This window comes from Salvelinus alpinus, chromosome 34, assembly GCF_045679555.1.
Source record: "Salvelinus alpinus chromosome 34, SLU_Salpinus.1, whole genome shotgun sequence".
Lineage (NCBI taxonomy): Eukaryota > Metazoa > Chordata > Actinopteri > Salmoniformes > Salmonidae > Salvelinus > Salvelinus alpinus.
The window spans coordinates 15,443,501-15,471,342 of NC_092119.1; the positions used below are offsets into that span (position 1 = coordinate 15,443,501).

The following is a 27,842-nucleotide window of genomic DNA, read 5'->3' on the forward strand; positions in this document are numbered from 1 at the left end:
ACAGTTGAGAGACGTACAGGGCCAGACTGCAGCTGGAGAGCATGTTGTGGGGATAAGGGCCTTGCTCAAGGGCCCAACGGTAGGGGAATGTCTTTAGGATGTGATCCCAGCAGCCCTCCAGTTGCCAGATCAATTCCCCCCTTTTTTCCAGCGCCTGGCCCGGGATTCAGACTGGCCACCTTGCGGCTACAGGTCCAACTCCTTAGCCGCTGGGCTACCTACCGCCCCTACCTACCTACACGCTTATAAACAAGTAATAATACAATATACCGGCAGGCTTTAAGTAAAGTGTTGCCGAAATGAGCGCCACAAAGAAAGCGGAAGCTCAATTTCTACACCATATGCTAGATGTATTACACAACAGCTAACATGGCACATAATGGGGAAATAAAGAATCTGACTTGGGTTGTCCTTTGGAAGTACTCTGTTTTCCTCTGCTTATCAGAGGTGTTTATTGTCTTACTCATATGCCCCGCCCACCAGAGGAGCGTAACCCATATAAGGAGGTGTACCCTGACGTCTGGGTGGAGCCAGAGGCGGCAGCCTACACACCCCCTCCAGCCAAAAAGCCTCGCAAAAGCACAGCAGCCGAGAAACCCAAGGTCAAGGAGATGATTGACGAGGGGACGAGAGGTAAGGCGGCTCCTTTAAGTGGCTTAAATAGGGGTTGTGACCCCTATATACTTCCTCCTCAGGGAGGATCTCAGGGCTGTGTGTGTGTGTGTGTGTGTGTGTGTGTGTGTGTGTGTGTGTGTGTGTGTGTGTGTGTGTGTGTGTGTGTGTGTGGTGACAGGTTAGCAGGTGCCTGTACTAGAAGTCAAAGGGTTAACACATCAAATCTGTTAATGAGTGAAGGTGTTGTATGTTATATAGCTGGTAAATGTTATGTAGCTCTTATCTAGCTTTTATGTAGTTGTTATAAATGTACTCAGCCTAACTCTCGTTATAATACACTTTATATTGTAGATAGATCTATTTAATATATTTAAAGCAAATGGAGGGGTAGGAGGAAGTATGTCTGCAGTTTTTTTGTTTGTTTACATATCTTGAAGATGTCGTCTGTAAAGATGTATCTGTCTGCAGATGTAAACAACAGTAAACATGTCGTCCCCCACGAATGATACAACAAACATGCATATCATATCCTGATATGAAACTGTCTGTCTGTTTCCAGAGAGACTCGTGTATGAAGTGAGACAGAAGTGCAGAAGCATAGAGGGTAAGTGTTCTGTCTCTGTGTTCAGACAGCCAGGGTCGTGTTCAGCCAGGGTCAGACAGCTAGGGTCGTGTTCAGACAGCCAGGGTCGTGTTCAGCCAGGGTCAGACAGCTAGGGTCGTGTTCAGACAGCCAGGGTCGTGTTCAGCCAGGGTCAGACAGCTAGGGTCGTGTACAGACAGCCAGGGTCGTGTTCAGCCAGGGTCAGACAGCCAGGGTCGTGTTCAGCCAGGGTCAGACAGCTAGGGTCGTGTACAGACAGCCAGGGTCGTGTTCAGACAGCCAGGGTCGTGTTCAGACAGCCAGGGTCGTCTTCAGACAGACAGGGTCGTGTACAGATAGCCAGGGTCGTGTACATACTTCCAGGGTTGTGTTCAGACAGCCAGGGTCGTGTTCAGACAGCCAGGGTCGTCTTCAGACAGCCAGGGGCGTCTTCAGATAGCCAGGGTCGTGTACATACTTCCAGGGTTGTGTTCAGACAGCCAGGGTCGTGTTCAGACAGCCAGGGTCGTGTTCAGACAGCCAGGGTCGTGTACAGACAGCCAGGGTCGTGTACAGACAGCCAGGGTCGTGTACAGACAGCCAGGGTCGTGTACAGACAGCTAGGGTCGTGTTCAGACAGCCAGGGTCGTGTTCAGACAGCCAGGGTCGTGTTCAGACAGCCAGGGTCGTAAACAGGCAGCTAGGGTCATGTTCAGACAGCCAGGCTCATGTTCAGGCAGCTAGGGTCATGTTCAGGTAGCCAGGCTCGTGTTCAGTAGGCATCAAACGGAACAAAGTGACTATTTTATATCCTCAAAGCATATTGGCTTTCCTTATGAAATGTACATTCTTCTCACATCTGTTCAATTATGCCTTTTGAATCCAAGGCTGGGTGCATGGCAGTGGGGTTTTCAGACCTCCAGTTGGTCTTGTGTACATTGAACTTTCTTGACATTGGATTGCGCAGTCAGGTGGAAAAGAGTAAATAGGCATTTTAACATCATAGATTTAGCTGGTGGTAACTTGTGGAATAGACACTGGCTGGAATGCGGTTTTAACCAATCAGCATTCAGGATTAGACCCACACGTTGTATAAATGTTCATAAAGGACTCTGTTTACGCACCTTTTTCTTTTGTAAGTAGTTGCTAGGCGCCTATTATGTTAAAGCACCGTCTCTCCATCTGAGATCAGTTACCCACTTATTGATTTACATCTCTGAGCGATCAGGGTTTACCCACTTGTTGGTTTTACCACTACGTCTCTGGCTTGCACCAATTACATTCTGTCTTTCTCCACAGACATCTGCATCTCCTGTGGAAGTTTGAATGTTTCCCGTGAACACCCTCTGTTTGCTGGAGGAATGTGCCAGAGCTGTAAGGTAAGGAGGGAAGAAGAGGCCATCGAGGCCATGAAGTCAGGACTAGCTGTAGGAGGCAGGACCAGTTATAGAAGTCAGGACTAGCTGTAGGAGTCATGACTAACTGTAGGAGTCAGGACTAGCTGTAGGAGTCAGGACTAGCTGTAGGAGTCAGGACCAACTGTAGGAGTCAGGACTAGCTGTAGGAGTCAGGACTAGTTGTAGGAGTCAGGACTAGCTGTAGGAGTCAGGAATAGTTGTAGGAGTCAGGACTAGCTGTAGGAGTCAGGACCAACTGTAGGAGTCATGACTAGTTGTAGGAGTCGGGACCAACTGTAGGAGTCAGGACCAGCTGTAGGAGTCAGGACCAGCTGTAGGAGTCAGGACTAGCTGTAGGAGTCATGACTAACTGTAGGAGTCAGGACTAGCTGTAGGAGTCAGGACTAGCTGTAGGAGTCAGGACCAACTGTAGGAGTCAGGACTAGCTGTAGGAGTCAGGACTAGTTGTAGGAGTCAGGACTAGCTGTAGGAGTCAGGGATAGTTGTAGGAGTCAGGACTAGCTGTAGGAGTCAGGACCAACTGTAGGAGTCAGGACTAGTTGTAGGAGTCGGGACCAACTGTAGGAGTCAGGACCAGCTGTAGGAGTCAGGACCAGCTGTAGGAGTCAGGACTAGCTATAGGAGTCAGGACCAGCTGTAGGCGTCAGGACTAGTTGTAGGAGTCGGGACCAACTGTAGGAGTCAGGACTAGCTGTAGGAGTCAGGACCAGCTGTAGGAGTCAGGACCAACTGTAGGAGTCAGGACCAGCTGTAGGAGTCAGGAATAGTTGTAGGAGTCAATAGATGTAGGAGTCAGGACTAGTTGTAGGAGTCAGGACTAGCTGTAGGAGTCAGGACCAGCTGTAGGAGTCAGGACTAGTTGTAGGAGTCAGGACCAGTTGTAGGAGTCAGTGTTAGTTGTAGGTGTCAATGCGAGCTGTCGGAGTCAGTGCTAGCTGTAGGGATCAGGACTAACTGTAGGAGGGCTGTATGTATCAAGTGTCTGCAGCAGGAGTGCTGACTTCAGTAAATCAATCACATTTATTTATAAAGCCTTTTTTATATCAGCCAATGTCACAAAGTATCTTTACAGAAACCCAGCCAAAAACCCAAACATCAAGCAATACAGGCTAGGAAAAACTCCCTAGTAAGGCAGGAACATAGGAAGAAACCTAGAGAGGAACCAGGCTCTGAGGGGTGGCCAGTCTTCTTCTGGCTGTGCCCGGGTGGAGATTAAAACAGTACACGGCCAAGATGTTCAAATGTTCATAAATGACCAGCAGGGTCAAATAATAATAATCACAGTGGTTGTAGAGAGTGCAACAGAGGGTGCAACAGGTCAGCACCTCAGGAATAAATGTCAGTTGGAATTTCATAGCCCAGCATTCAGAGTTCGAGACAGCAGGTGCGGTAGAAAGAGAGAGTCGAAAACAGCAGGTCCGGGACAAGGTAGCACGTCCTGTGAACAGGTCAGCATTCCATAGCCACAGGCAGAACAGTTGAAACTGGGGCAGCAGTACGACCAGGTGGACCTGAGGCATGGTCCCAGGGCTCAGGTCCTTCGAGAGGGGAGGGAGAGGGCGAGGGAGAGAGAAGAGAGAGAATTAAAGGGAGCATACTTAAATTCACACAGGACACCGGATAAGACAGGAGAATTACACCAGATATAACAGACTGACACTAGCCCCCCTACACATAAACTATTGCAGCATAGATACTGGAGGCTGAGACAGGAGGGGTCGGGAGACACTGTGGCCCCGCCCGACAATACCCCCAGACAGGGCCAACCAGGCAGGATATGACTCCACCCACTTTGCCGAAGCACAGCCCCAACACCACTAGAGGGATATCCGCAAACCACCAACTTACTACTCTGAGAAAAGGCTGAGTATAGCCCATGAAGATCTCCCCCACTGCACAAACCGAGGGTGAGCCAATCCGGACAGGAAGATTATGTCAGTGACTCAACCCACTCAAGTGACGCACACATCCTAGGGACGGCATGGAAGAGCACTAGTAAGCCAGTGACTGAGCCCACCGTAAAGGGTCAGAGGCAGATAATCCCAGTGGAGAGAGGGGAACCGCTCCAGTGCCTTTCCGTTCACCTTCGCACCTCTGGGCCAGAATACACTAAATCATAGGACCTACTGAAGAGATGAATCTTCAATAAAGACTTAAAGGTCAAGACCGAGTGCGTCTCTCACATTGATAGGCAGACCATTCCATAAAAATGGATCTCTATAGGAGTAAGCCCTGCCTCCAGCTGTTTGCATAGAAATTCTAGGGACAATAAAAGAGGCCTGTGTCTTGTAATAGTAGGTATGTACAGCAGGACCAAATCGGAGAGGTAGGTAGTAGCATGCCCATGTAATGCTTTGTAGGTTAGCAGTAAAACCTTGAAATCAGCCCTAGCCTTAACAGAAAGCCAGTGTAGAGAGGCTAGCACTGGAGTAATATGATCAAATGTTTTGGTTCTCGTCAAGATTCTAGCACTAACTGAAGTTTATTCAGTGCATTATCCGGGTAGCCGGAAAGTAGAGCATTGCAGTAGTCTAATCTAGAAGTGACAAAAGCATGGATTAGCTTTTCTGCATCATTTTTGGACAAAACATTTCAGATTTTTTGCAATGTTACGAAGATGGAAAAAAGCTGTCCTTGAAATATTCTTGATATGGTTGTCAAAAGAGAGATCAGGGTCCAGAGTAACGCCAAGGTCCTTCAGTTTTATTTGAGATGACTGTACAACCATCAACATTAATTGTCAGATACTACAGAAGATCTCTTTGTTTCTTGGGACCTAGAACTAGCAACTCTGTTTTGTCCGAGTTTAATAGTAAAACATTTGCCGCCATCCACTTCCTTATGTCTGAAACACAGGCTTCCAGGGAGGGAAATTTTGGGGCTTCACCGTGTTTCATCGGAATGTACAGCTGTGTATCATCCGCATAGCAGTAAAAGTTAACATTATGTTTCTGAATGACAGCCTCCCGAGTGGCGCAGTGGTCTAAGGCACTCCATGCTCTGTCGCAGCTGGCTGCACAATTGGCCCAGCATCGTCTGGGTTAGGGGAGGGTTTGGCCAGCAACAATATTCTTGTCCCATCGCGCACTAGCGACTCCAGTAGCGGGCCGGGCGCAATGCACGCTGACACGATCGCCAGGTGTACGGTGTTTCCTCTGACACATTGGTGCGGCTGGCTTCCGGGTTAAGTGGTTGTGTCAAGAAGTAGTGCCGCTTGGCTGGGTTGTGTTTCGGGGGACGCACAGCTCTCAACCATCGCTTCTCCCGAGTCCATACGGGAGTTGCAGCGACTACCAATTGGCTACCACAAAATTGGGGAGAAAAATGGGTAAAAAAAGAATAAAATAAAATATATAAATATTTTTTACGAATGACATCACCAAGAGGTAAAATATATAGCAAAAACAATAGTGGTCCTAAAACGGAACCTTGAGGAACACCAAAACTTACAATTGATTTGTCAGAGAACAAACCATCCACAGAGACAAACTGATATCTTTCCGACAGATAAGATCTAAACCAGGCCAGAACTTGTCCGTGTACACCAATTACAGTTTACAATCTCTCCAAAAGAATGTAGTGATCGATGGTATCAAAAGCAGCACTAAGGTCTAGGAGCACGAGGACAAATGCAGAGCCTTGGTCTGATGCCATTAAAAGGTCATTTACCACCTTCACAAGTGCAGTCTCAGTGCTATGATGGGGTCTAAAACCAGACTGAAGCATTTCGTATACATTGTTTGTCTTCAGGAAGGCAGTGAGTTGCTGCGCAACAGCTTTAAAAAAAAAATTGAGAGGAGTGGGAGAGTCGATATAGGCCGATAATTTTTTTGATTTTCTGGGCCATGGTTTGCCTTTTTCAAAAGAGGCTTTATTACTGCCACTTTTAATGAGTTTGGTACACATCCGGTGGATAGGGAGCCGTTTATTATGTTCAACATAGGAGGGCCAAGCACAGGAAGTAGCTCTTTCAGTAGTTTAGTTGGAATAGGGTCCAGTATGCAGCTTGAAGGTTTAGAGGCCATGACTATTTTCATGAATGTGTCAAGCAGTGGCATGCCGTGGGCCTGGGGCCTGGGCCTTCAGTGAGGTCCTACACAGTCCAACCCGAATTAATCCACCTCTTATTACCATCATTATGATGCCATGGCTCTAGACACTATACATTTATATTTACCTTTTCATTGTGCAGCTCCGTTGCCCTGCGCGCTTGTTCGTTGAGCTGTAGATCCACTCGGGTGTCCCCAAAGGTTTTCAAAAGCACCATTGCTTGTAAGTGCCCAGCCTTACTTTGGTGTCTCGTTGCTGCCTTGGTTAGACAACTCAAGTTTGCAAAGCCAGTGTGGCTCCAAACACCAAATCGATCACTTGCAAATAATAGGCATTCCCAGCAGTACAGTTTGCAGTGCTTCTCGGAACCTGTGAGCCATTGATAGCGCTCGTAGTTGGAACTTTGAAAGTGGCGAACGAACCCCTTTCCCGCCTGTGACAGGCTTTGTAGCGTCGGCGTCGGGCGACCTCTCCTTACAATGTCTAACTTTTCTTGAAAAGTTCGTCTTGAGAATGGCGTTATAATTATATCCTCGACCAAATCGATATCTTCTCCTCCTTCCGCCATTGTGGGTTGAAAAAACAGCTTAGTAGTACGCGAATTAATTCGTTTATCAAATTCAGTTTCCTAGTTCTGAGGTTCTGCATAGACCTACCCATAGGACCTGCCTCTCAATATTGGTAATCCAATCAAAAGACGTGCACGCACTACGCCTGCTAGCTGGCTCCTGTGTAACACTGGAGCCAGCCAGCAGTCGTACAATAGCCAACTCTAAAGCTGATTGGTTGACACAAAATTTTCATTTCCATTCACTTTAAGCTACAAGCGCCCGCACTGTTGATTCTGAAGGCCTGAGGGCAGATTTTAGACCCCAAGGCAACACATGATGGCTGAATATGATTGGATAAAAGATCTAACATAAAGACCAGCCCTCCAAATCTCAACCTGGGGCTGGAAGCAGTGCAACCAAGAGGAAAGCTATGAAATGAAGAGTATAACTCTTACTCTGGGGAATAATTTAATACATATTTGTGGGAAAATATATTTAAATTTTTTTTTATATTCTGATGATGTTTAGGCCAGCAGAGAAGGCCTTGCTGGCCCTGACGGCCCACCACTGGTGTCAAGAGATATAGGATTAAAAAACTTGAGCGTGTCCATTGATCCTAGATCCTGGCAGTATTGTGCAGACTCAGGACAACTGAGCTTTGGAGAAATACGCAGATTCAGAGAGGAGTCCGTAATTTGCTTTCTAATGATCATGATCTTTTCGTCAAAGAAGTTCATGAATTCATCAATGCTGAAGTGAAAGCCATCTTCTCTTGGGGAATGCTGCTTTTTAGTTAGCTTTGCGACAGTATCACATATTTGGTGGAGATTGTTCTTATTCCCCCTAATTAAGTTGGAAAAATAGGATGATTGAGCAGCAGTGAGGGCTCTTCGATATTGCACGGTACTGTCTTTCCAAGCTAGTCGAAAGACTTCCAGTTTGGTGTGGCGCCATTTCCATTCCAATGTTCTGGAAGCTTGCTTCAGAGCTCGGTTATTTTCTGTATACCAGGGAGCTAGTTTCTTGTGACAAATGTTTTTAGTTTTTCGGGGTGCGACTGCATCTAGACTATTATTCAAGGTTACATTTAGTTCCTCAGTCAGGTGGTTAACCGATTTTTGTGCTCCGACGTCCTTGGGTAGGTGGAGGGAGTCTGGAAGGGCATCTAGGAATCTTTGGGTTGTCCGAGAATTTATAGCCCGGCTTTTGATGCTCCTTGGTTGGAGTCTGAGCAGATTATTTGTTGCGATTGCAAATGTAATTAAATGATGTTCCGATAGTCCAGGATTATGAGGAAAAACAAGATCCACAATATGTATTCCACGGGACAAAACTAGGTCCAGAGTATGACTGTGACAGTGAGTAGGTCCGGAGACATGTTGGACAAAATCCACTGAGTCGATAATGGCTCCGAAAGCCTTTTGGAGTGTGTCTGTGGACTTTTCCATGTGAGTTTTAAAGTCACCAAAAATGTGAATATTATCTGCTATGACTACAAGGTCCAATAGGAATTCATGGAACTCAGTGAGGAACGCTGTATACGGCCCAGGAGGCCTGTAAACAGTAGCTATAAAAAGTGATTGAGTAGGCTGCATAGATTTCATGACTAGAAGCTCAAAAGATGAAAACGCAGTCATTTTTTTGGTTGTAAATTGAAATTTGCTATCGTAAATGTTAGCAACACATCCACCTTTGCGGTATGCGCGGGAGATATAGTCACTAGTGTAGCAACACATCCACCTTTGCGGTATGCGCGGGAGATATAGTCACTAGTGTAGCAACACATCCACCTTTGCGGTATGCGCGGGAGATATAGTCACTAGTGTAGCAACACATCCACCTTTGCGGTATGCGCGGGAGATATAGTCACTAGTGTAGCAACACATCCACCTTTGCGGTATGCGCGGGAGATATAGTCACTAGTGTAGCAACACATCCACCTTTGCGGTATGCGCGGGAGATATAGTCACTAGTGTAGCAACACATCCACCTTTGCGGTATGCGCGGGAGATATAGTCACTAGTGTAGCAACACATCCACCTTTGCGGTATGCGCGGGAGATATAGTCACTAGTGTAGCAACACATCCACCTTTGCGGTATGCGCGGGAGATATGGTCACTAGTGTAACCAGGAGGAGATGCCTCATTTAACACAGTAAATTCATCAAGCGTAAGCCATGTTTCAGTCAGGCCAATCACATCAAGATTATGATCAGTGATTAGTTAATTGACTATAACTACATTGGAAGTGAGGGATCTAACATTAAGTAGCCCTATTTTGAGATATGAGATATCACAATCTCTGTCAATAATTACAGAAATGGAGGAGGTATTTATTCCTGTGAGATTGCTAAAGCGAACAACGCCATGTTTAGTTTTGCCCAACCTAGATCGAGGCACAGACACGGTCTCAATGGGGATAGCTGAACTGACTACCCTGACTGTGCTAGTGGCAGACTCCACTAAGCTGGCAGGCTGGCTGACAGCACCCTATCTTATTGTGGAGCTAGAGGAGTTAGAGCCCTGTCTATCTTGATAGATAAGATGAGAGCACCCCTCCAGCTAGAATGGAGTCCATCACTCCTCAGCAGGCCAGGCTTGGTCCTGTTTGTGGATGAGTCCCAGAAAGAGGGCCAATTATCTACACAATGTTTTGGGACGGGCAGAAATCAGTTTTCAACAAGCGATTGAGTTGTGAGACTCTGCTGTATATCTCATCACTTCCCCTAACTGGGAGGGGGCCAGAGACAATTACTCAATGCCGACATCTTTCTAGCTGATTTACACGCTGAAACTATGTTGCGCTTGGTGATCTCTGACTGTTTCATCCTAACATCGTTGGTGCCGACGTGGGTAACAATATCCCTATACTCTCTACACTCGCCAGGTTTAACCTTAGTCAGCACCCTCTTCAGATTAGCCTTTACGTCGGTAGCCCTACCCCCTAACCCTAACCAGATAAAGCGTGTGGGTGAAAAAGTTGAATGAAAAAAGTAGAGCAAGGAAAAATGATTAAACGGTTATTAAAAAGTTAAGATCAGTTTTTGATTAAACGGTTATTATAAAGTTCAGTTTTGCTTTTAGATCACAATAAATAAGATTACAAGGACAGGTTGGACATGATTCAGTACTCTTACTCTGAGATGCTTGATACAGGCCCTGGTCTAACTCCCCTCTAGGTTTTAAAGCTCTCTGTTACCAAGACACAAACACAGCTTACAGGAAAGGCTTACAGAATCACTAGACACATAATGTGTTAACAATAAGGCTATTACAAACACAACAAACCTTTATTACACAGTCAGTGTTCCCTGTGAGTCAATGATACTTAGTGTTCACACTGGTTTTCTCATTGCTACTTGTTGTTCTTTTAATAATAATATTGACAATGATGTGATTCAACTTATAGAGCGCATATCATTACACAGCGAATCTCAAAGCTGAAATGTCTTGTTCACTGTGTTCCAGAACTGCTTTCTAGAATGTGCATATCAGTATGACGACGATGGTTACCAGTCATACTGCACCATCTGCTGTGGGGGACGAGAGGTTCTCATGTGTGGGAACAACAACTGCTGCAGGTGACTGGACTACTTTCATATGATGCTGAGTTCACAAATATGTGTGTTTTTGTTCATTAACTTGTGTGATTGTCACTCGGTGTGTTAGTGTGTGAGTGTACCAGTTTATGTTTATCTTGATGGTTTGCATAAGTGTGTGTGTCTTTGTGCATTGTGTGTGTACAGTCTGTTCGTTCTTACGTATGTGTGATTGCGTGGGTCTGTGAGTGTGTGTACAGTATGTTTGTTCTTACGTTTGTGTGATTGTGTGGGTTCGTGTGTGTGTGTGTGTGTGTGTGTGTGTGTGTGTGTGTGTGTGTGTGTGTGTGTGTGTGTGTACACTAGTGTCTAGCAGTGTAATAACACACCTCCCTCTGTCCCCTCCAGGTGTTTCTGTGTGGAGTGTGTTGACCTACTGGTGGGGCCAGGCGCAGCACAGATAGCTATTAAAGAGGATCCCTGGTGCTGCTACATGTGTGAGAAGGGCCAGAAGGGAGTGTTCGGCCTGCTGGAGCGTCACACTGATTGGCCCTGCCGTCTACAGCATTTCTTCGCTAACAATCACGACCAAGATTTTGTGAGTAGTACCTCAGTACTGGCTGTGTGTGTGAAGTTCACAGCCAAATCAAATTGTATTTGTCACATGCGCCGAATACAACAGTGAAATGCTTACTTACAAGCCCTTAACCAACAATGCAGTTTTAAGAAAAATAAGTGTTAAGAAAGTATTTGCTAAAATAACCTGAAGTAAAAAATGTATAAATAAAATAACAAATAAAAATAAAGAAGCCACAGTGTGATACACAGTGTGTATTACAGCCAAATTAGCTCCCTAAATCTGCAACAATGAGCAGGCAGATTATCACAGCTATGGGGCTCTATGAATAGGGCTTCACACATTAGAGACAGCTGAAGTCATTCCAGGCTCCCTCTCATCTGGGTCAAAACTGAGCCGTATCTTCTCTCTCTCTCTCTCTCTCTTTCTCTCTCTCTGTTGTTTCACAGGAACAACCAAAGCTTTACCCTCCAGTCATGGCAGAGAAGAGACAACCTATTCGTGTCCTGTCACTGTTCGACGGCATAGCAACAGGTTAGACGGGAATCTCCCCTCCTGTCCTCTTCTCTCCTCCTTCCCCTCTCCTTCCCCTTCTCTCCTCCTTCCCCTCTCCTTCCTCTTCTCTCCTCCTTCCCCTCTCCGTCTCCTTCTCTCCTCCTTCCCCTCTCCTTCCTCTTCTCTCCTCCTTCCCCTCTCCTTCCTCTTCTCTTTTCCTTCCCCTCTCCTTCCCCTTCTCTCCTCTCCTTGACACAAAACCCTCTGAAAGTCTCTGTCTCTACAAAACATTCTGTCTGCCTCAGGTTTCACTGGGACTGGCCCCCTAACTCATTACTATATGTACTGCACTGACTGTCTTGGATGGATGGATGGATAGAAAACTAATCCACACAGTATGCTGTTTAACCATATTGTCTAGCAGTGCACTTCTCATATCTTTCCTGTCTGTCCTTCACTTCCCTATCTGTTTAATAAAACCACACAAAAATTCAAAAGAAGTGAGAAGTCCCACTCCTGTAAAAAGGCAACCACTGTGAATGCTAAATAATGGTGCGCCTCAGGCCAGACCTTCAGTGTTGTGTCTGTATTCTGTCATTCAGTTCATCAATTTCAAGTTAATCATTATTTAAATAGAATCATCCACTCTATTTAACCAGGATAATCTACTCTATTTAACCAGGATAATCCACTTTATTTAACAGGGATAATCCACTTTATTTAACCAGGATAATCCACTTTATTTAACCAGGATAATCCACTCAGCAACAACTGTCAGTGTTGTCCAGGAAGTCATGGCGTCCATCAAAAGAGCAACAACATGCTACTGTTTGACCTCATTGACCTCTGACCTTTAGGTCTGCTGGTGCTAAAGGAGCTGGGTATCCAGGTGGAGCGCTACGTGGCATCGGAGGTGTGTGAGGACTCTATCACGGTGGGCATCGTCAGGCATCAGGGACGCATCATGTACGTCGGCGACGTGAGGAACGTCACACGCAAACATGTGAGTATCATATAGTATAATGTTATGAACTGTGAGACTAGATCAAGGTCACTCCCAATAGCCTGGCTCAAAGACGAACACCCTAGCCACAGTCTCTCAATAAGGATATCCCAATAGCCTGGCTCAAAGACGAACGCCCAGAAAAAGTCTCTCAATAAGGATATCCCAATAGCCTGGCTCAAAGACGAACGCCCTAGCCACAGTCTTTCAATAAGGATATCCCAATAGCCTGGCTCAAAGACGAACGACCTAGCCACAGTCTCTCAATAAGGATATCCCAATAGCCTGGCTCAAAGACGAACGCCCTATCCACAGTCTTTCAATAAGGATATCCCAATAGCCTGGCTCAAAGACGAACGCCCTATCCACAGTCTCTTAATAAGGATATCCCAATAGCCTGGCTCAAAGACGAACGCCCCAGCAAAAGTCTCTCAATAAGGATATCCCAATAGCCTGGCTCAAAGACGAACGACCTATCCACAGTCTCTTAATAAGGATATCCCAATAGCCTGGCTCAAAGACGAACGACCAGAAAAAGTCTCTCAATAAGGATATCCCAATAGCCTTGCTCAAAGACGAACGCCCTAGCCAGAGTCTCTTAATAAGGATATCCCAATAGCCTGGCTCAAAGACGAACGCCCTATCCACAGTCTCTTAATAAGGATATCCCAATAGCCTGGCTCAAAGACAAACGCCCTAGCCACAGTCTCTCAATAAGGATATGCCAATAGCCTGGCTCAAAGACGAACGCCCTATCCACAGTCTCTTAATAAGGATATCCCAATAGCCTGGCTCAAAGACAAACGCCCTATCCACAGTCTCTTAATAAGGATATCCCAATAGCCTGGCTCAAAGACGAACGCCCAGAAAAAGTCTCTCAATAAGGATATCCCAATAGCGTGGCTCAAAGACGAACGCCCTAGCCAGAGTCTCTTAATAAGGATATCCCAATAGCCTGGCTCAAAGACGAACGCCCTAGCCACAGTCTCTTAATAAGGATATCCCAATAGCCTGGCTCAAAGACGAACTCCCTAGCCACAGTCTCTCAATAAGGATATCCCAATAGCCTGGCTCAAAGATGAACGCCCTAGCCAGAGTCTCTTAATAAGGATATCCCAATAGCCTGGCTCAAAGACGAACGCCCTATCCACAGTCTCTTAATAAGGATATCCCAATAGCCTGGCTCAAAGACTAACGCCCTAGCCACAGTCTCTCAATAAGGATACGCCAATAGCCTGGCTCAAAGACGAACACCCAGAAAAAGTCTCTTAATAAGGATATCCCAATAGCCTGGCTCAAAGACGAACACCCTAGCCAGAGTCTCTTAATAAGGATATCCCAATAGCCTGGCTCAAAGACGAACACCCTAGCCACAGTCTCTCAATAAGGATATCCCAATAGCCTGGCTCAAAGACGAACGACCTATCCACAGTCTCTTAATAAGGATATCCCAATAGCCTGGCTCAAAGACGAACACCCTAGCCACAGTCTCTCAATAAGGATATCCCAATAGCCTGGCTCAAAGACGAATGCCCTAGCCACAGTCTCTCAATAAGGATATCCCAATAGCCTGGCTCAAAGACAAACGCCCTAGCCACAGTCTCTCAATAAGGATATGCCAATAGCCTGGCTCAAAGACGAACGCCCTATCCACAGTCTCTTAATAAGGATATCCCAATAGCCTGGCTCAAAGACGAACGACCTATCCACAGTCTCTTAATAAGGATATCCCAATAGCCTGGCTCAAAGACGAACGCCCAGAAAAAGTCTCTCAATAAGGATATCCCAATAGCCTGGCTAAAAGACGAACGCCCTAGCCACAGTCTCTCAATAAGGATATCCCAATAGCCTGGCTCAAAGACGAACACCCTAGCCACAGTCTCTCAATAAGGATATCCCAATAGCCTGGCTCAAAGACGAACGCCCTATCCACAGTCTCTCAATAAGGATATCCCAATAGCCTGGCTCGAAGACGAACGCCCTAGCCAGAGTCTCTTAATAAGGATATCCCAATAGCCTGGCTCAAAGACGAACGCCCAGAAAAAGTCTCTCAATAAGGATATCCCAATAGCCTGGCTCGAAGACGAACGCCCTAGCCAGAGTCTCTTAATAAGGATATCCCAATAGCCTGGCTCAAAGACGAACGCCCAGAAAAAGTCTCTCAATAAGGATATCCCAATAGCCTGGCTCAAAGACGAACGCCCTAGCCAGAGTCTCTTAATAAGGATATCCCAATAGCCTGGCTCAAAGACGAACGCCCTAGCCACAGTCTCTCAATAAGGATATCCCAATAGCCTGGCTCAAAGATGAACGCCCTAGCCAGAGTCTCTTAATAAGGATATCCCAATAGCCTGGCTCAAAGACGAATGCCCTATCCACAGTCTCTTAATAAGGATATCCCAATAGCCTGGCTCAAAGACTAACGCCCTAGCCACAGTCTCTCAATAAGGATACGCCAATAGCCTGGCTCAAAGACGAACACCCAGAAAAAGTCTCTTAATAAGGATATCCCAATAGCCTGGCTCAAAGACGAACACCCTAGCCAGAGTCTCTTAATAAGGATATCCCAATAGCCTGGCTCAAAGACGAACACCCTAGCCACAGTCTCTCAATAAGGATATCCCAATAGCCTGGCTCAAAGACGAACGACCTATCCACAGTCTCTTAATAAGGATATCCCAATAGCCTGGCTCAAAGACGAACACCCTAGCCACAGTCTCTCAATAAGGATATCCCAATAGCCTGGCTCAAAGACGAATGCCCTAGCCACAGTCTCTCAATAAGGATATCCCAATAGCCTGGCTCAAAGACAAACGCCCTAGCCACAGTCTCTCAATAAGGATATGCCAATAGCCTGGCTCAAAGACGAACGCCCTATCCACAGTCTCTTAATAAGGATATCCCAATAGCCTGGCTCAAAGACGAACGACCTATCCACAGTCTCTTAATAAGGATATCCCAATAGCCTGGCTCAAAGACGAACGCCCAGAAAAAGTCTCTCAATAAGGATATCCCAATAGCCTGGCTCAAAGACGAACGCCCTAGCCAGAGTCTCTTAATAAGGATATCCCAATAGCCTGGCTCAAAGACGAACGCCCTAGCCAGAGTCTCTTAATGAGGATATCCCAATAGCCTGGCTAAAAGACGAACGCCCTAGCCACAGTCTCTCAATAAGGATATCCCAATAGCGTGGCTCAAAGACGAACACCCTAGCCACAGTCTCTCAATAAGGATATCCCAATAGCCTGGCTCAAAGACGAACGCCCTATCCACAGTCTCTCAATAAGGATATCCCAATAGCCTGGCTCAAAGACGAACGCCCTAGCCAGAGTCTCTTAATAAGGATATCCCAATAGCCTGGCTCAAAGACGAACGCCCAGAAAAAGTCTCTCAATAAGGATATCCCAATAGCCTGGCTCAAAGACGAACGCCCAGAAAAAGTCTCTCAATAAGGATATCCCAATAGCCTGGCTCAAAGACGAACGCCCTAGCCAGAGTCTCTTAATAAGGATATCCCAATAGCCTGGCTCAAAGACGAACGACCTAGCCACAGTCTCTTAATAAGGATATCCCAATAGCCTGGCTCAAAGACGAACACCCTAGCCACAGTCTCTCAATAAGGATATCCCAATAGCCTGGCTCAAAGACGAACGCCCTAGCCACAGTCTCTCAATAAGGATATCCCAATAGCCTGGCTCAAAGACGAACGCCCTAGCCAGAGTCTCTTAATAAGGATATCCCAATAGCCTGGCTCAAAGACGAACGCCCTATCCACAGTCTCTTAATAAGGATATCCCAATAGCCTGGCTCAAAGACGAACGACCTATCCACAGTCTCTTAATAAGGATATCCCAATAGCCTGGCTCAAAGACGAACACCCTAGCCACAGTCTCTCAATAAGGATATCCCAATAGCCTGGCTCAAAGACGAATGCCCTAGCCACAGTCTCTCAATAAGGATATCCCAATAGCCTGGCTCAAAGACGAACGCCCTAGCCAGAGTCTCTTAATAAGGATATCCCAATAGCCTGGCTCAAAGACGAACGCCCTATCCACAGTCTCTTAATAAGGATATCCCAATAGCCTGGCTCAAAGACGAACGACCTATCCACAGTCTCTTAATAAGGATATCCCAATAGCCTGGCTCAAAGACGAACACCCTAGCCACAGTCTCTCAATAAGGATATCCCAATAGCCTGGCTCAAAGACGAATGCCCTAGCCACAGTCTCTCAATAAGGATATCCCAATAGCCTGGCTCAAAGACAAACGCCCTAGCCACAGTCTCTCAATAAGGATATGCCAATAGCCTGGCTCAAAGACGAACGCCCTATCCACAGTCTCTTAATAAGGATATCCCAATAGCCTGGCTCAAAGACGAACGACCTATCCACAGTCTCTTAATAAGGATATCCCAATAGCCTGGCTCAAAGACGAACGCCCAGAAAAAGTCTCTCAATAAGGATATCCCAATAGCCTGGCTCAAAGACGAACGCCCTAGCCAGAGTCTCTTAATAAGGATATCCCAATAGCCTGGCTCAAAGACGAACGACCTATCCACAGTCTCTTAATAAGGATATCCCAATAGCCTGGCTCAAAGACGAACGCCCAGAAAAAGTCTCTCAATAAGGATATCCCAATAGCCTGGCTCAAAGACGAACGCCCTAGCCAGAGTCTCTTAATAAGGATATCCCAATAGCCTGGCTCAAAGACGAACGCCCTAGCCAGAGTCTCTTAATAAGGATATCCCAATAGCCTGGCTCAAAGACGAACGCCCTAGCCACAGTCTCTCAATAAGGATATCCCAATAGCCTGGCTCAAAGACGAACACCCTAGCCACAGTCTCTCAATAAGGATATCCCAATAGCCTGGCTCAAAGACGAACGCCCTATCCACGGTCTCTCAATAAGGATATCCCAATAGCCTGGCTCAAAGACGAACGCCCTAGCCAGAGTCTCTTAATAAGGATATCCCAATAGCCTGGCTCAAAGACGAACGACCTATCCACAGTCTCTTAATAAGGATATCCCAATAGCCTGGCTCAAAGACGAACGCCCAGAAAAAGTCTCTCAATAAGGATATCCCAATAGCCTGGCTCAAAGACGAACGCCCTAGCCAGAGTCTCTTAATAAGGATATCCCAATAGCCTGGCTCAAAGACGAACGCCCTAGCCAGAGTCTCTTAATAAGGATATCCCAATAGCCTGGCTCAAAGACGAACGCCCTAGCCACAGTCTCTCAATAAGGATATCCCAATAGCCTGGCTCAAAGACGAACACCCTAGCCACAGTCTCTCAATAAGGATATCCCAATAGCCTGGCTCAAAGACGAACGCCCTATCCACGGTCTCTCAATAAGGATATCCCAATAGCCTGGCTCAAAGACGAACGCCCTAGCCAGAGTCTCTTAATAAGGATATCCCAATAGCCTGGCTCAAAGACGAACGCCCAGAAAAAGTCTCTCAATAAGGATATCCCAATAGCCTGGCTCGAAGACGAACGCCCTAGCCAGAGTCTCTTAATAAGGATATCCCAATAGCCTGGCTCAAAGACGAACGCCCAGAAAAAGTCTCTCAATAAGGATATCCCAATAGCCTGGCTCAAAGACGAACGCCCTAGCCAGAGTCTCTCAATAAGGATATCCCAATAGCCTGGCTCAAAGACGAACGCCCTAGCCAGAGTCTCTTAATAAGGATATCCCAATAGCCTGGCTCAAAGACGAACGACCTAGCCACAGTCTCTTAATAAGGATATCCCAATAGCCTGGCTCAAAGACGAACACCCTAGCCACAGTCTCTCAATAAGGATATCCCAATAGCCTGGCTCAAAGACGAACGCCCTAGCCAGAGTCTCTTAATAAGGATATCCCAATAGCCTGGCTCAAAGACGAACGCCCTATCCACAGTCTCTTAATAAGGATATCCCAATAGCCTGGCTCAAAGACGAACGCCCTATCCACAGTCTCTTTATAAAGATATCCCAAATGAGAAAGATTGTAAGGCGCCTATCAGTGAGGGTTATTACAATAACACTTCATATAACATTACTTCAACCGCTAAAGCACAAAATGTGTCTCTTAGTTGGATAATCTGTCTATTTTGTCTTTCTTATCTCCTGTCCTCCTCCTTTCTCTCGTTGTTTTTCTGTTCTCTCTCTCCCTCGGTAACAGTTACACGAGTGGGGCCCCTTTGACTTAGTGATTGGTGGAAGTCCGTGTAACGACCTCTCTATTGTCAACCCAGCTAGGAAGGGTCTTTATGGTAGGTGACAACTCTTTACCATTTATCACTTGTGTTCTGGGACCGCTGAAGACTTATTTCCTGTAGCTGAATTGTATATGCCTGTCCTTCTCTGTCTGTCCTGTAGAGGGCACTGGTCGGCTGTTCTTTGAGTTCTACCGCCTGCTGCACGAGGCTCGGCCCAAAGAGGGCGACAACCGGCCGTTCTTCTGGCTCTTTGAAAACGTGGTGGCAATGGGCGTCAGTGACAAGAGGGACATCTCTCGCTTTCTAGAGGTTTGTTCCTTTACAGAGACTATATAACTTCTAGAAGAACAAATTATACTATATTTCAGTCATGTAAATCATGTATATCAGTCATCCAAGTCATGTATATCAGTCATCCATTGGAATATGGATTCATGTATTATGAATACCTTGTGGTGATAATTGACAGTGCATGCTATCAATATACTAGTTAGGTTATGAAGGAGCAGTTTAAACTGTTAATTTATACATATTAATTGATCATTGTATGAAATTTTCCTTATACAAAATATTATCTTCACTACATTCTTCTGGTGATTATTGCAAAAGAGAATGTGTCTTCAATAACCTGGTTAAATAAAGGTTAAATGAATATCCTGTCTCTTCCAGTGTAACCCGGTGATGATCGATGCCAAGGAGGTGACTGCTGCCCACCGTGCCCGCTACTTCTGGGGCAACCTGCCTGGCATGAACAGGTTGGTGAGAGAACGGTGAGGGAAGAAACAGCGAGCCTGTCACCTAAAGCAATTCATACCTGGGCTAGTTCCTGAGCCTGTCACCTAAAGCAATTAATACCTGGGCTAGTTCCTGAGCCTGTCACCTAAAGCAATTCATACCTGGGCTAGTTCCTGAGCCAGTCAAACCCAGGAACTAAATAATCCTAATCACCTTTTTTATCTCTTCCCTTTTTTCTCTCTCTCACTCTCTCTCCCCTCCTCTCTCTCTCCCTCGCTCTCGCTCTCTCACGCTCTCCATCTCTCACTCGCTCACTCACTCCCTTCTCTCTCACTCGCTCTTACTCTCTCTCTCTTTCACTCGCTCTCTCTCTCGCTGTCTCTCTCTCACTCTCTCTCGATCTCTCTGTATTTTCACACATCTCTTACTTTTCCATCTGTATTCCTCTTCAGACCCTTGATGGCCATGTTCACTGACAGACTAGACCTTCAGGACTGTTTGGAGCACGGCAGAACAGCAAAGGTCACTTATTCATCTATTTTTGTAGCTGTATTTTTTTGTAGTTTTTTTGTACAAATTATGCATATGGCCAAATATGTAATTTATATAGTTCATTCATTTGATTAACTTAGTTCAAGAAAAAAACAAGTTGAGTGTGAGTACCTTTTGAACTGTCAAATTAAATGTTTGGTCATATGGACAATTTGGTCTGTAAACAATACTTGGTTGTCCTATTCTTATGCACCAGCCACTTAGTGTGTCCACCATCTGGTTTCCCCTCAGTTTGGCAAAGTGAGGACCATCACCACTCGCTCTAATTCCATTAAGCAGGGTAAAGACCAGCACTTTCCTGTCTTCATGAACGAGAAGGAGGACATTCTTTGGTGCACTGAGATGGAGAGGTAGGAACTGATTACCTTTCAAATTAATTAATCATACCATAATTAAATGACTTTATTACAAGCAGTTTTTCACAATGGCATACATCTTTATTATAAAATGATTCCCTTACAGAAAGTCATAGATATGATTCCAATGTACCCTCCTATGAAGGACCTAAAGTCAATCTCACATGGAAACATAGCCCTATGTCACTAATTCTCAAGGCTCTCTTCGTCTCTTTGTCCCTCTGTATCTATCCATCTGTCTCCTGCTCTGTCTGTCTGTCTCTTGTTCCCTCTGGTGGCTGTCTGGTTACTGTCTCCTTCCCCAGGGTGTTTGGCTTCCCAGTCCATTACACAGACGTGTCCAACATGAGTCGGCTGGCCAGGCAAAGGCTTCTGGGAAGGTCGTGGAGTGTACCGGTCATCCGACACTTGTTTGCACCACTCAAAGAATATTTTGCCTGCGTTTAACAAGATTTGGCTCAACAAGACCACCTGATTTTAACAAGATTTTGGCTCAACAAGACCACCTGCGTTTAACAAGGCTTGACTTAACTAGACCATCACAAACATAGAACTGATGTTGTAGCTAGAAACATGAGCATTGGTGAAATTATACTACTCCCTGGTACCTGGTATCATTTCCCAGGCAAGCAAAACATCATGAAAGTAAATATTTCAAATTATTTCTTGTAATTTGAAATGTACTTCTTATTCTATTTAATATGTATATGTCATTTTACCTTTTAGCAGTGTTATCCAGTATTTTTAAAATTGATTTATTTGTGCAAGCTATACTTGAGACAAGGCTTTCTTCTCAAGGCACTGAGAAAGAAGAAACTAGGATCTGTGTGGTTTTTAGAATAAGGACTAGGGTTGGATGATTGGAAAAGATCTGAAAGAGAGTTGATAATACTGTATGTACAGTATGTATGTGAAAGATATTGGCTGTGTAGGCATGATTTTCTATTGGCCAATATCTGAAGTGGGTAAAGCAAGCCACCGATAGTATAGTCATGTTGAGTTTTGCTTCCTCCAGCTACTGAGCCTCGCAGAGCTAAAGTGAATAAGGGTGATTGTCGTCAGTGTCGTAGAAAGCTGTGTCTTAATGAATCCAAAACATCAGATCACATATACCTCTTTGTTTAAAGTTTATATACACAGTTAACTGAAGGTTAAGGTACTACTGTAAAATGGTTACAATACCATGGTGCTTCACGACGATAGGAAGCATCACAGGTCATGTGGCACAGGCACTACACTTTAGACAAGATGGGAATTTAAAAAAAACATTTCCTGGAAAGTTTGTTTCCAGTGTAATGTTTTCACTATTTAAAGAAGTTTTGTGTTATTTTAGTAAATTTAAATGATTTCAAAGTGGCGATTAAAGGTGTGATGACAGAAGACTGCAGAATAATATGCCATATCCTCCTCTTTTCTGTTTTACAGCTTTTATAAACATCAATTGTACTGGTGTTTTTTTCTCCATAATTGTTCAAGCCTTTGCTACATGTAAACTCAGGCCCCTCATGCATGCCTGTGTCTGACTCTGCACAAACACAACATGAAGCTAGCCACATGGGCGGTGATGCGTTCTGTCGTTACAACAACAACAAAATACCTTAAGATCAAAGTCTGTGGTGAACTACTTTTTTCTAATGTCATTACTGTACAACTGTTAGTGAGCATGGTGGTTGGACTGGAGGGAGGGCGGGTGGCCTGGGGTTTCCACAATAAACTAAAGACTCTCTCCTTCCCTTTTTCACCCCTGCAAACTACATACTGTCAGGTGCAAATCTTCTAACAAAATGGTGCGGCTTCACGATGTTCTTCTACCTTTTTATAGCAATTTTGTGCTGTTTTACCAACATAAAGCACTTTTTATATGTATACTTTTTTTTTCTTCAATATTTTAAAATGTTTCTTCTTGGTTTTTCTTGTGAAATGTTATGTTTTTATGATGTGAACTGTTCTACAGCTGTGTAATACAGTATGTTTTCTATACAGTAGGGCTGTGCCAATAGAAGTGGAAGAATGGACTCATAGAATTATGTTAAATCCATGTATCCATGGAAATGATTGATTATTGATCCTAATCAATGTACAGTAGATTCATAGAAAATGATTGATGTGCTCCATTTTCATATTGTCTTCTGTTGAAAGCCGTAATTCAGTATGTCATTCTCTGGATAAAAAAAGAATGTGTCTATTTCTACTAACATTGTAGAATTTAAAACAGAGTTAAGGAACTATGTTATACCGTATGTTCGTAACGCTACCTTCCCAAATGAATACCAGACCGCAGATGCAATGTCCTCTGCACTTTCCTCTTGTAGACCTCAAATAATTAGAAAAAGCGAGAGTGATAGAGACAGATTTTCAAACTTATTACAGGGCCGGCTCCAGGCATAAGCGTTTTTTTTTTTTTAGGAACTCAGTCGGGGTCTGAACTTACTATTGAGAGTAAAAATAGTACAATACACCAATTTTGAAATTTGGTTGGGCATCATTCGGCAGTTTTTCTTTTGTTATGTCAGTCACTGACAGTCACTCAATTGGCCATGTCAGCTAACAATTTTTAGATTGGTAGTTAGTCTAGCCTGCTATCTAAACTTGTAGTAGTCATGGCCAAATACTGACCGGGCAAGCAGGGCACGTGCCTAAGGCCCTGACCTCAAGGGGGCCCCATTTATATGGTTAGTTATTCTCACTCTAAATCATGGCAAAATGGATAGAATTGCAGGAAATTCGCTGTAAAACTGAAAAATAAATTCTCTGCCCCATGGCAAAATGGATAGAATTGCAGGAAATGTGTGATGAAATTGCAAAAAGAATTCTCTGTCCAATGGCAAAATGTGTAGAATTGCAGAAAACTTGATTTAAAACTGCAACATTTTCTCTACGCCCCATGGCAAGATGTGTAGAATTGCTGGGAATTCATTTTTAAACTTGTGGACGATTTAGAAATTTGTTTTTCAGAACTCAAAACTGAAGAGTGAACGGTGACCAGAAAAATACAGTAGCAGAGATTATGACTTACCAATGTTCTATCTAAATATTCAAAATGACTTCATTTCATAAATGTAGTTTCATACATGATTAAGTTCTTAAGTGACCTTATCGTATCCTTTCCACCTTTTTAGTTGAACTTCGGACATTGGGTTTGCAGGAATCCTTATGCGTTGTGTTGACATTGATGTTAATTCCCTTTCCCTATAGTAAATGACCATGCCCCTTGTACAGTTTGTACATAGAGTTTTCCTGTCACTGTTTTTGGTTTGTTTGTCTCTTTTTGAATTACCTATGAGATGTACAAATATAATTCTTTGCTAATATATATCATGGAATTAGAAGAAAAAAAAGATTAGGTGAAAAAATAAAAATAAAATCAAGTAAAATAGTTTTTTTTTTAAATATCAAAATAAGCTATGAAGCATTAGAGGGTAGACTCCAAGTGTTGCCCTCTACTACTGTTCATTTGTTTTGTTGAGTCCTGAGTGAATCCAGTTTAAATGTGTCAAGTGATCTTTAGCCTAATAATGACAGCTTTAAGATGCAACGGTCTCTACTTCACTGCACAGCCCTACATATTGTTGGTTGTTTTTGCCTTTTGTTTCTTTTTATAAGAACTATAAAGAGGGATTGTAGGTGTTTCTGACGGTGCTAAACATTTTATCTAATCAAGAAAAAATATATTTGTTTTGGAAGAGAAATAAAACTTGTCTTGACAATGACTGTTTTTAACTTCCTTGTAGTAATGATGGAAAAGCACCATTATTTCACTCTCATAGGATGCATATATTAACAAATACATTTGAACTTTGGACTTGAAAAAATTATAAATAATAAATAATAATGAGTTTCCTATATTGTTTTAGACTAGAAATTGCTGTAGTTGGTTGGTGCTTATCTGTTGGAAAAAACATTTACTCCATAATGGGAAATAACAAAAAAATAAAAGCATTTCAGTAATAACGTTTACTGTAGCATAATGTATGTGTAAAACCTGGCATTCGCTTTGCTTCTTAATCCTACATTCCGTGCCATAATATTCTGTCCTCCATGTCTTGTTTTCGATGGTCATTTTTGTTGTTATTGGCAAATTTTATGTCCCAAATAGCACCCTATTCCCTATATAGTGCACTACACTACATTGGCCACTAGTAAAAAGTAGTGCGCTATATAGGGAATAAGGTGCCATTTAGGATTTTTTATCACGACATTTCACTGTTCCAATGCATCAGACAGGTCAGTCTGTGTGACTTTCTTTTTGTGTCATATTATTTGTTATTTGGCCTATGTTCTTCGTCTTTAAGATGATCAGTGCATACAGCAAATGTAGCAGTCATTCTCCACCCTTTACCCATTACTTATGTTTTAGTGCCCAGAAATAAGAAAACGGCTCCTTATGTATTTGTGCTGGAGAACACTTGAATAAATGTATTGTTTTTGTGCAAAAATATGATAGCTCTTGTTATTCTTCACCTGTACCCAGAATAAGTTGACCCATACAAAATCTGATCACTATTCTTGATCAGGTTTCTTGGCAACATAACAACATACATTACCTATGGAACAAATGTTGCACATCTATACTAAATTAAAAACTAAAGCCTACTTTTAAATCGTTTTAAAATCTCGGAGAGACATTTTTATTTTAAAAAAGGTAATAGTTTGTTGGCTCTGCTATTGCTCACATCACCCTGGATTTTCTCACACATTTAAGGCCTAATGATTACTACTAATAATAATCTGTGTTTGTAGTGTTTATTATAGCCTAATGTGTTGTCTTGTGTTCATAATGATTACATAAACCTTAAATCTGAATAGTATACTTTATGATAAAAAAATAATGTGTATTGTTATTTATAGGCTGTCTAGTGATTTTATGGCCTCCTTGCTTTACTATCCATGATCATTCTTTTCACAATAAGGTCCTGTGTGGCTCAGTTGGTAGAGCATGGTGCTTGCAATGCCAGGTTTTTGGGTTCAGTTCCCACGGCGGACCAGAATGAAAATGAATGCACTCACTACTGTAAGTCACTCTGGATAAGAGTGTCTGCTAAAATGTAATCGCAGTTCACATCCAATATTGACAAGATTTTCGAGTGATTGCTCTAACAATGGAAATACATGTCCTCAAAGATGGCAGGCTGGAGGAGGTGAGATCAGATGGGACCATTGTCTCCTACTCAATCATCAAGTTTGCAGATGACACAACAGTGGTAGATCTGATTACCAACAATGACGAGACAGCCTACAGGGAGGAGGTGAGAGCTCTGGCGGAGTTGTGCCAGGAAAATAACCTCAACGTCAAAAAACGAAGGAGCTGATCGTGGACCTCAGCAGACAGCAGAGGGAGCACGCACCCCATCCACATTGATGGGACCATAGTGGAGAAGGTGAAAAGCTTCAAGTTCCTCGGTGTACACATCACTGGCAATCTGAAATAGTCCACCCACACAGACATGGTGGTGAAAAAGGTGCAAAAGTGCCTTTTCAACCTCAAAAGGCTGAAGAAATTCGGCTTGGCCCCTAAGACCCTCACAAACTTTTACAGATGCACCATTGAGAGCATCCTGTCTGGCTGTATCACCGCCTGGTACGGCAACTGCACCGTCCGCAACCACAAGACTCTACAGAGGGTGGTGTGGTCTGCACAATGCATCATCGGGGGCACACTCCCTGCCCTCCAGGACATCTACAGCATCCGGTGTTACAGGAAGGCCAATAAGATCATCAAGGACCTCAGCCATCCGAGCCACAGCCTGTTCACCCCGCTACCCTCCAGAAGGCGAGGTCAGTGCAGGTGCATCAAAGCTGGGACCACTAGCCGGCTTCCACCCAGTACCCTGCTCTGAACTTTAGTCACCACTAGCCGGCTTCCGCCCAGTACCCTGCTCTGAACTTTAGTCACCACTAGCCGGCTTCCGCCCAGTACCCTGCTCTGAACTTTAGTCACCACTAGCCGGCTTCCGCCCAGTACCCTGCTCTGAACTTTAGTCACCACTAGCCGGCTTCCGCCCAGTACCCTGCTCTGAACTTTAGTCACCACTAGCCGGCTTCCGCCCAGTACCCTACTCTGAACTTTAGTCACCACTAGCCGGCTTCCGCCCAGTACCCTGCTCTGAACTTTAGTCACCACTAGCCGGCTTCCGCCCAGTACCCTACTCTGAACTTTAGTCACCATTAGCCGGCTTCCGCCCAGTACCCTGCTCTGAACTTTAGTCACCACTAGCCGGCTTCCGCCCAGTACCCTGCTCTGAACTTTAGTCACCACTAGCCGGCTTCCGCCCAGTACCCTGCTCTGAACTTTAGTCACCACTAGCCGGCTTCCGCCCAGTACCCTACTCTGAACTTTAGTCACCACTAGCCGGCTTCCGCCCAGTACCCTACTCTGAACTTTAGTCACCACTAGCCGGCTTCCGCCCAGTACCCTGCTCTGAACTTTAGTCACCACTAGCCGGCTTCCGCCCAGTACCCTGCTCTGAACTTTAGTCACCACTAGCCGGCTTCCGCCCAGTACCCTGCTCTGAACTTTAGTCACCACTAGCCGGCTTCCGCCCAGTACCCTGCTCTGAACTTTAGTCACCACTAGCCGGCTTCCGCCCAGTACCCTACTCTGAACTTTAGTCACCATTAGCCGGCTTCCGCCCAGTACCCTGCTCTGAACTTTAGTCACCACTAGCCGGCTTCCGCCCAGTACCCTGCTCTGAACTTTAGTCACCACTAGCCGGCTTCCGCCCAGTACCCTACTCTGAACTTTAGTCACCACTAGCCGGCTTCCTCCCAGTACCCTGCTCTGAACTTTAGTCACCACTAGCCGGCTTCCGCCCAGTACCCTGCTCTGAACTTTAGTCACCACTAGCCGGCTTCCGCCCAGTACCCTACTCTGAACTTTAGTCACCATTAGCCGGCTTCCGCCCAGTACCCTGCTCTGAACTTTAGTCACCACTAGCCGGCTTCCGCCCAGTACCCTACTCTGAACTTTAGTCACCATTAGCCGGCTTCCGCCCAGTACCCTGCTCTGAACTTTAGTCACCACTAGCCGGCTTCCGCCCAGTACCCTGCTCTGAACTTTAGTCACCACTAGCCGGCTTCCGCCCAGTACCCTGCTCTGAACTTTAGTCACCACTAGCCGGCTTCCGCCCAGTACCCTGCTCTGAACTTTAGTCACTGTCACTAGCCGGC

General features: G+C 44.9%; 1 protein-coding gene across 6 annotated transcripts in view; it reads left to right on the plus strand.

Moving 5' to 3' along the window:
- Positions 1-25,113, plus strand: part of LOC139563600 (DNA (cytosine-5)-methyltransferase 3A-like) — a 67,338-nt gene extending 42,225 nt beyond the window's left edge. For 3 of the 6 annotated variants that reach the window (XM_071382403.1, XM_071382408.1, XM_071382409.1), the window contains 13 exons: positions 484-633; positions 1,175-1,219; positions 2,498-2,577; positions 10,686-10,798; positions 11,165-11,354; positions 11,783-11,867; positions 12,686-12,831; positions 18,996-19,086; positions 19,193-19,341; positions 19,702-19,802; positions 20,220-20,289; positions 20,551-20,669; positions 20,981-25,113. In XM_071382403.1, the coding sequence (XP_071238504.1) occupies positions 484-633; positions 1,175-1,219; positions 2,498-2,577; positions 10,686-10,798; positions 11,165-11,354; positions 11,783-11,867; positions 12,686-12,831; positions 18,996-19,086; positions 19,193-19,341; positions 19,702-19,802; positions 20,220-20,289; positions 20,551-20,669; positions 20,981-21,122 (1,481 nt within the window). In that variant the 3' untranslated portion in view covers positions 21,123-25,113. The remainder of the gene's footprint in view (positions 1-483; positions 634-1,174; positions 1,220-2,497; positions 2,578-10,685; positions 10,799-11,164; positions 11,355-11,782; positions 11,868-12,685; positions 12,832-18,995; positions 19,087-19,192; positions 19,342-19,701; positions 19,803-20,219; positions 20,290-20,550; positions 20,670-20,980) is intronic. The other 3 variants (XM_071382406.1, XM_071382404.1, XM_071382407.1) reach the window with 3 other exon arrangements.
- Positions 25,114-27,842: the final 2,729 nt, after the last annotated feature.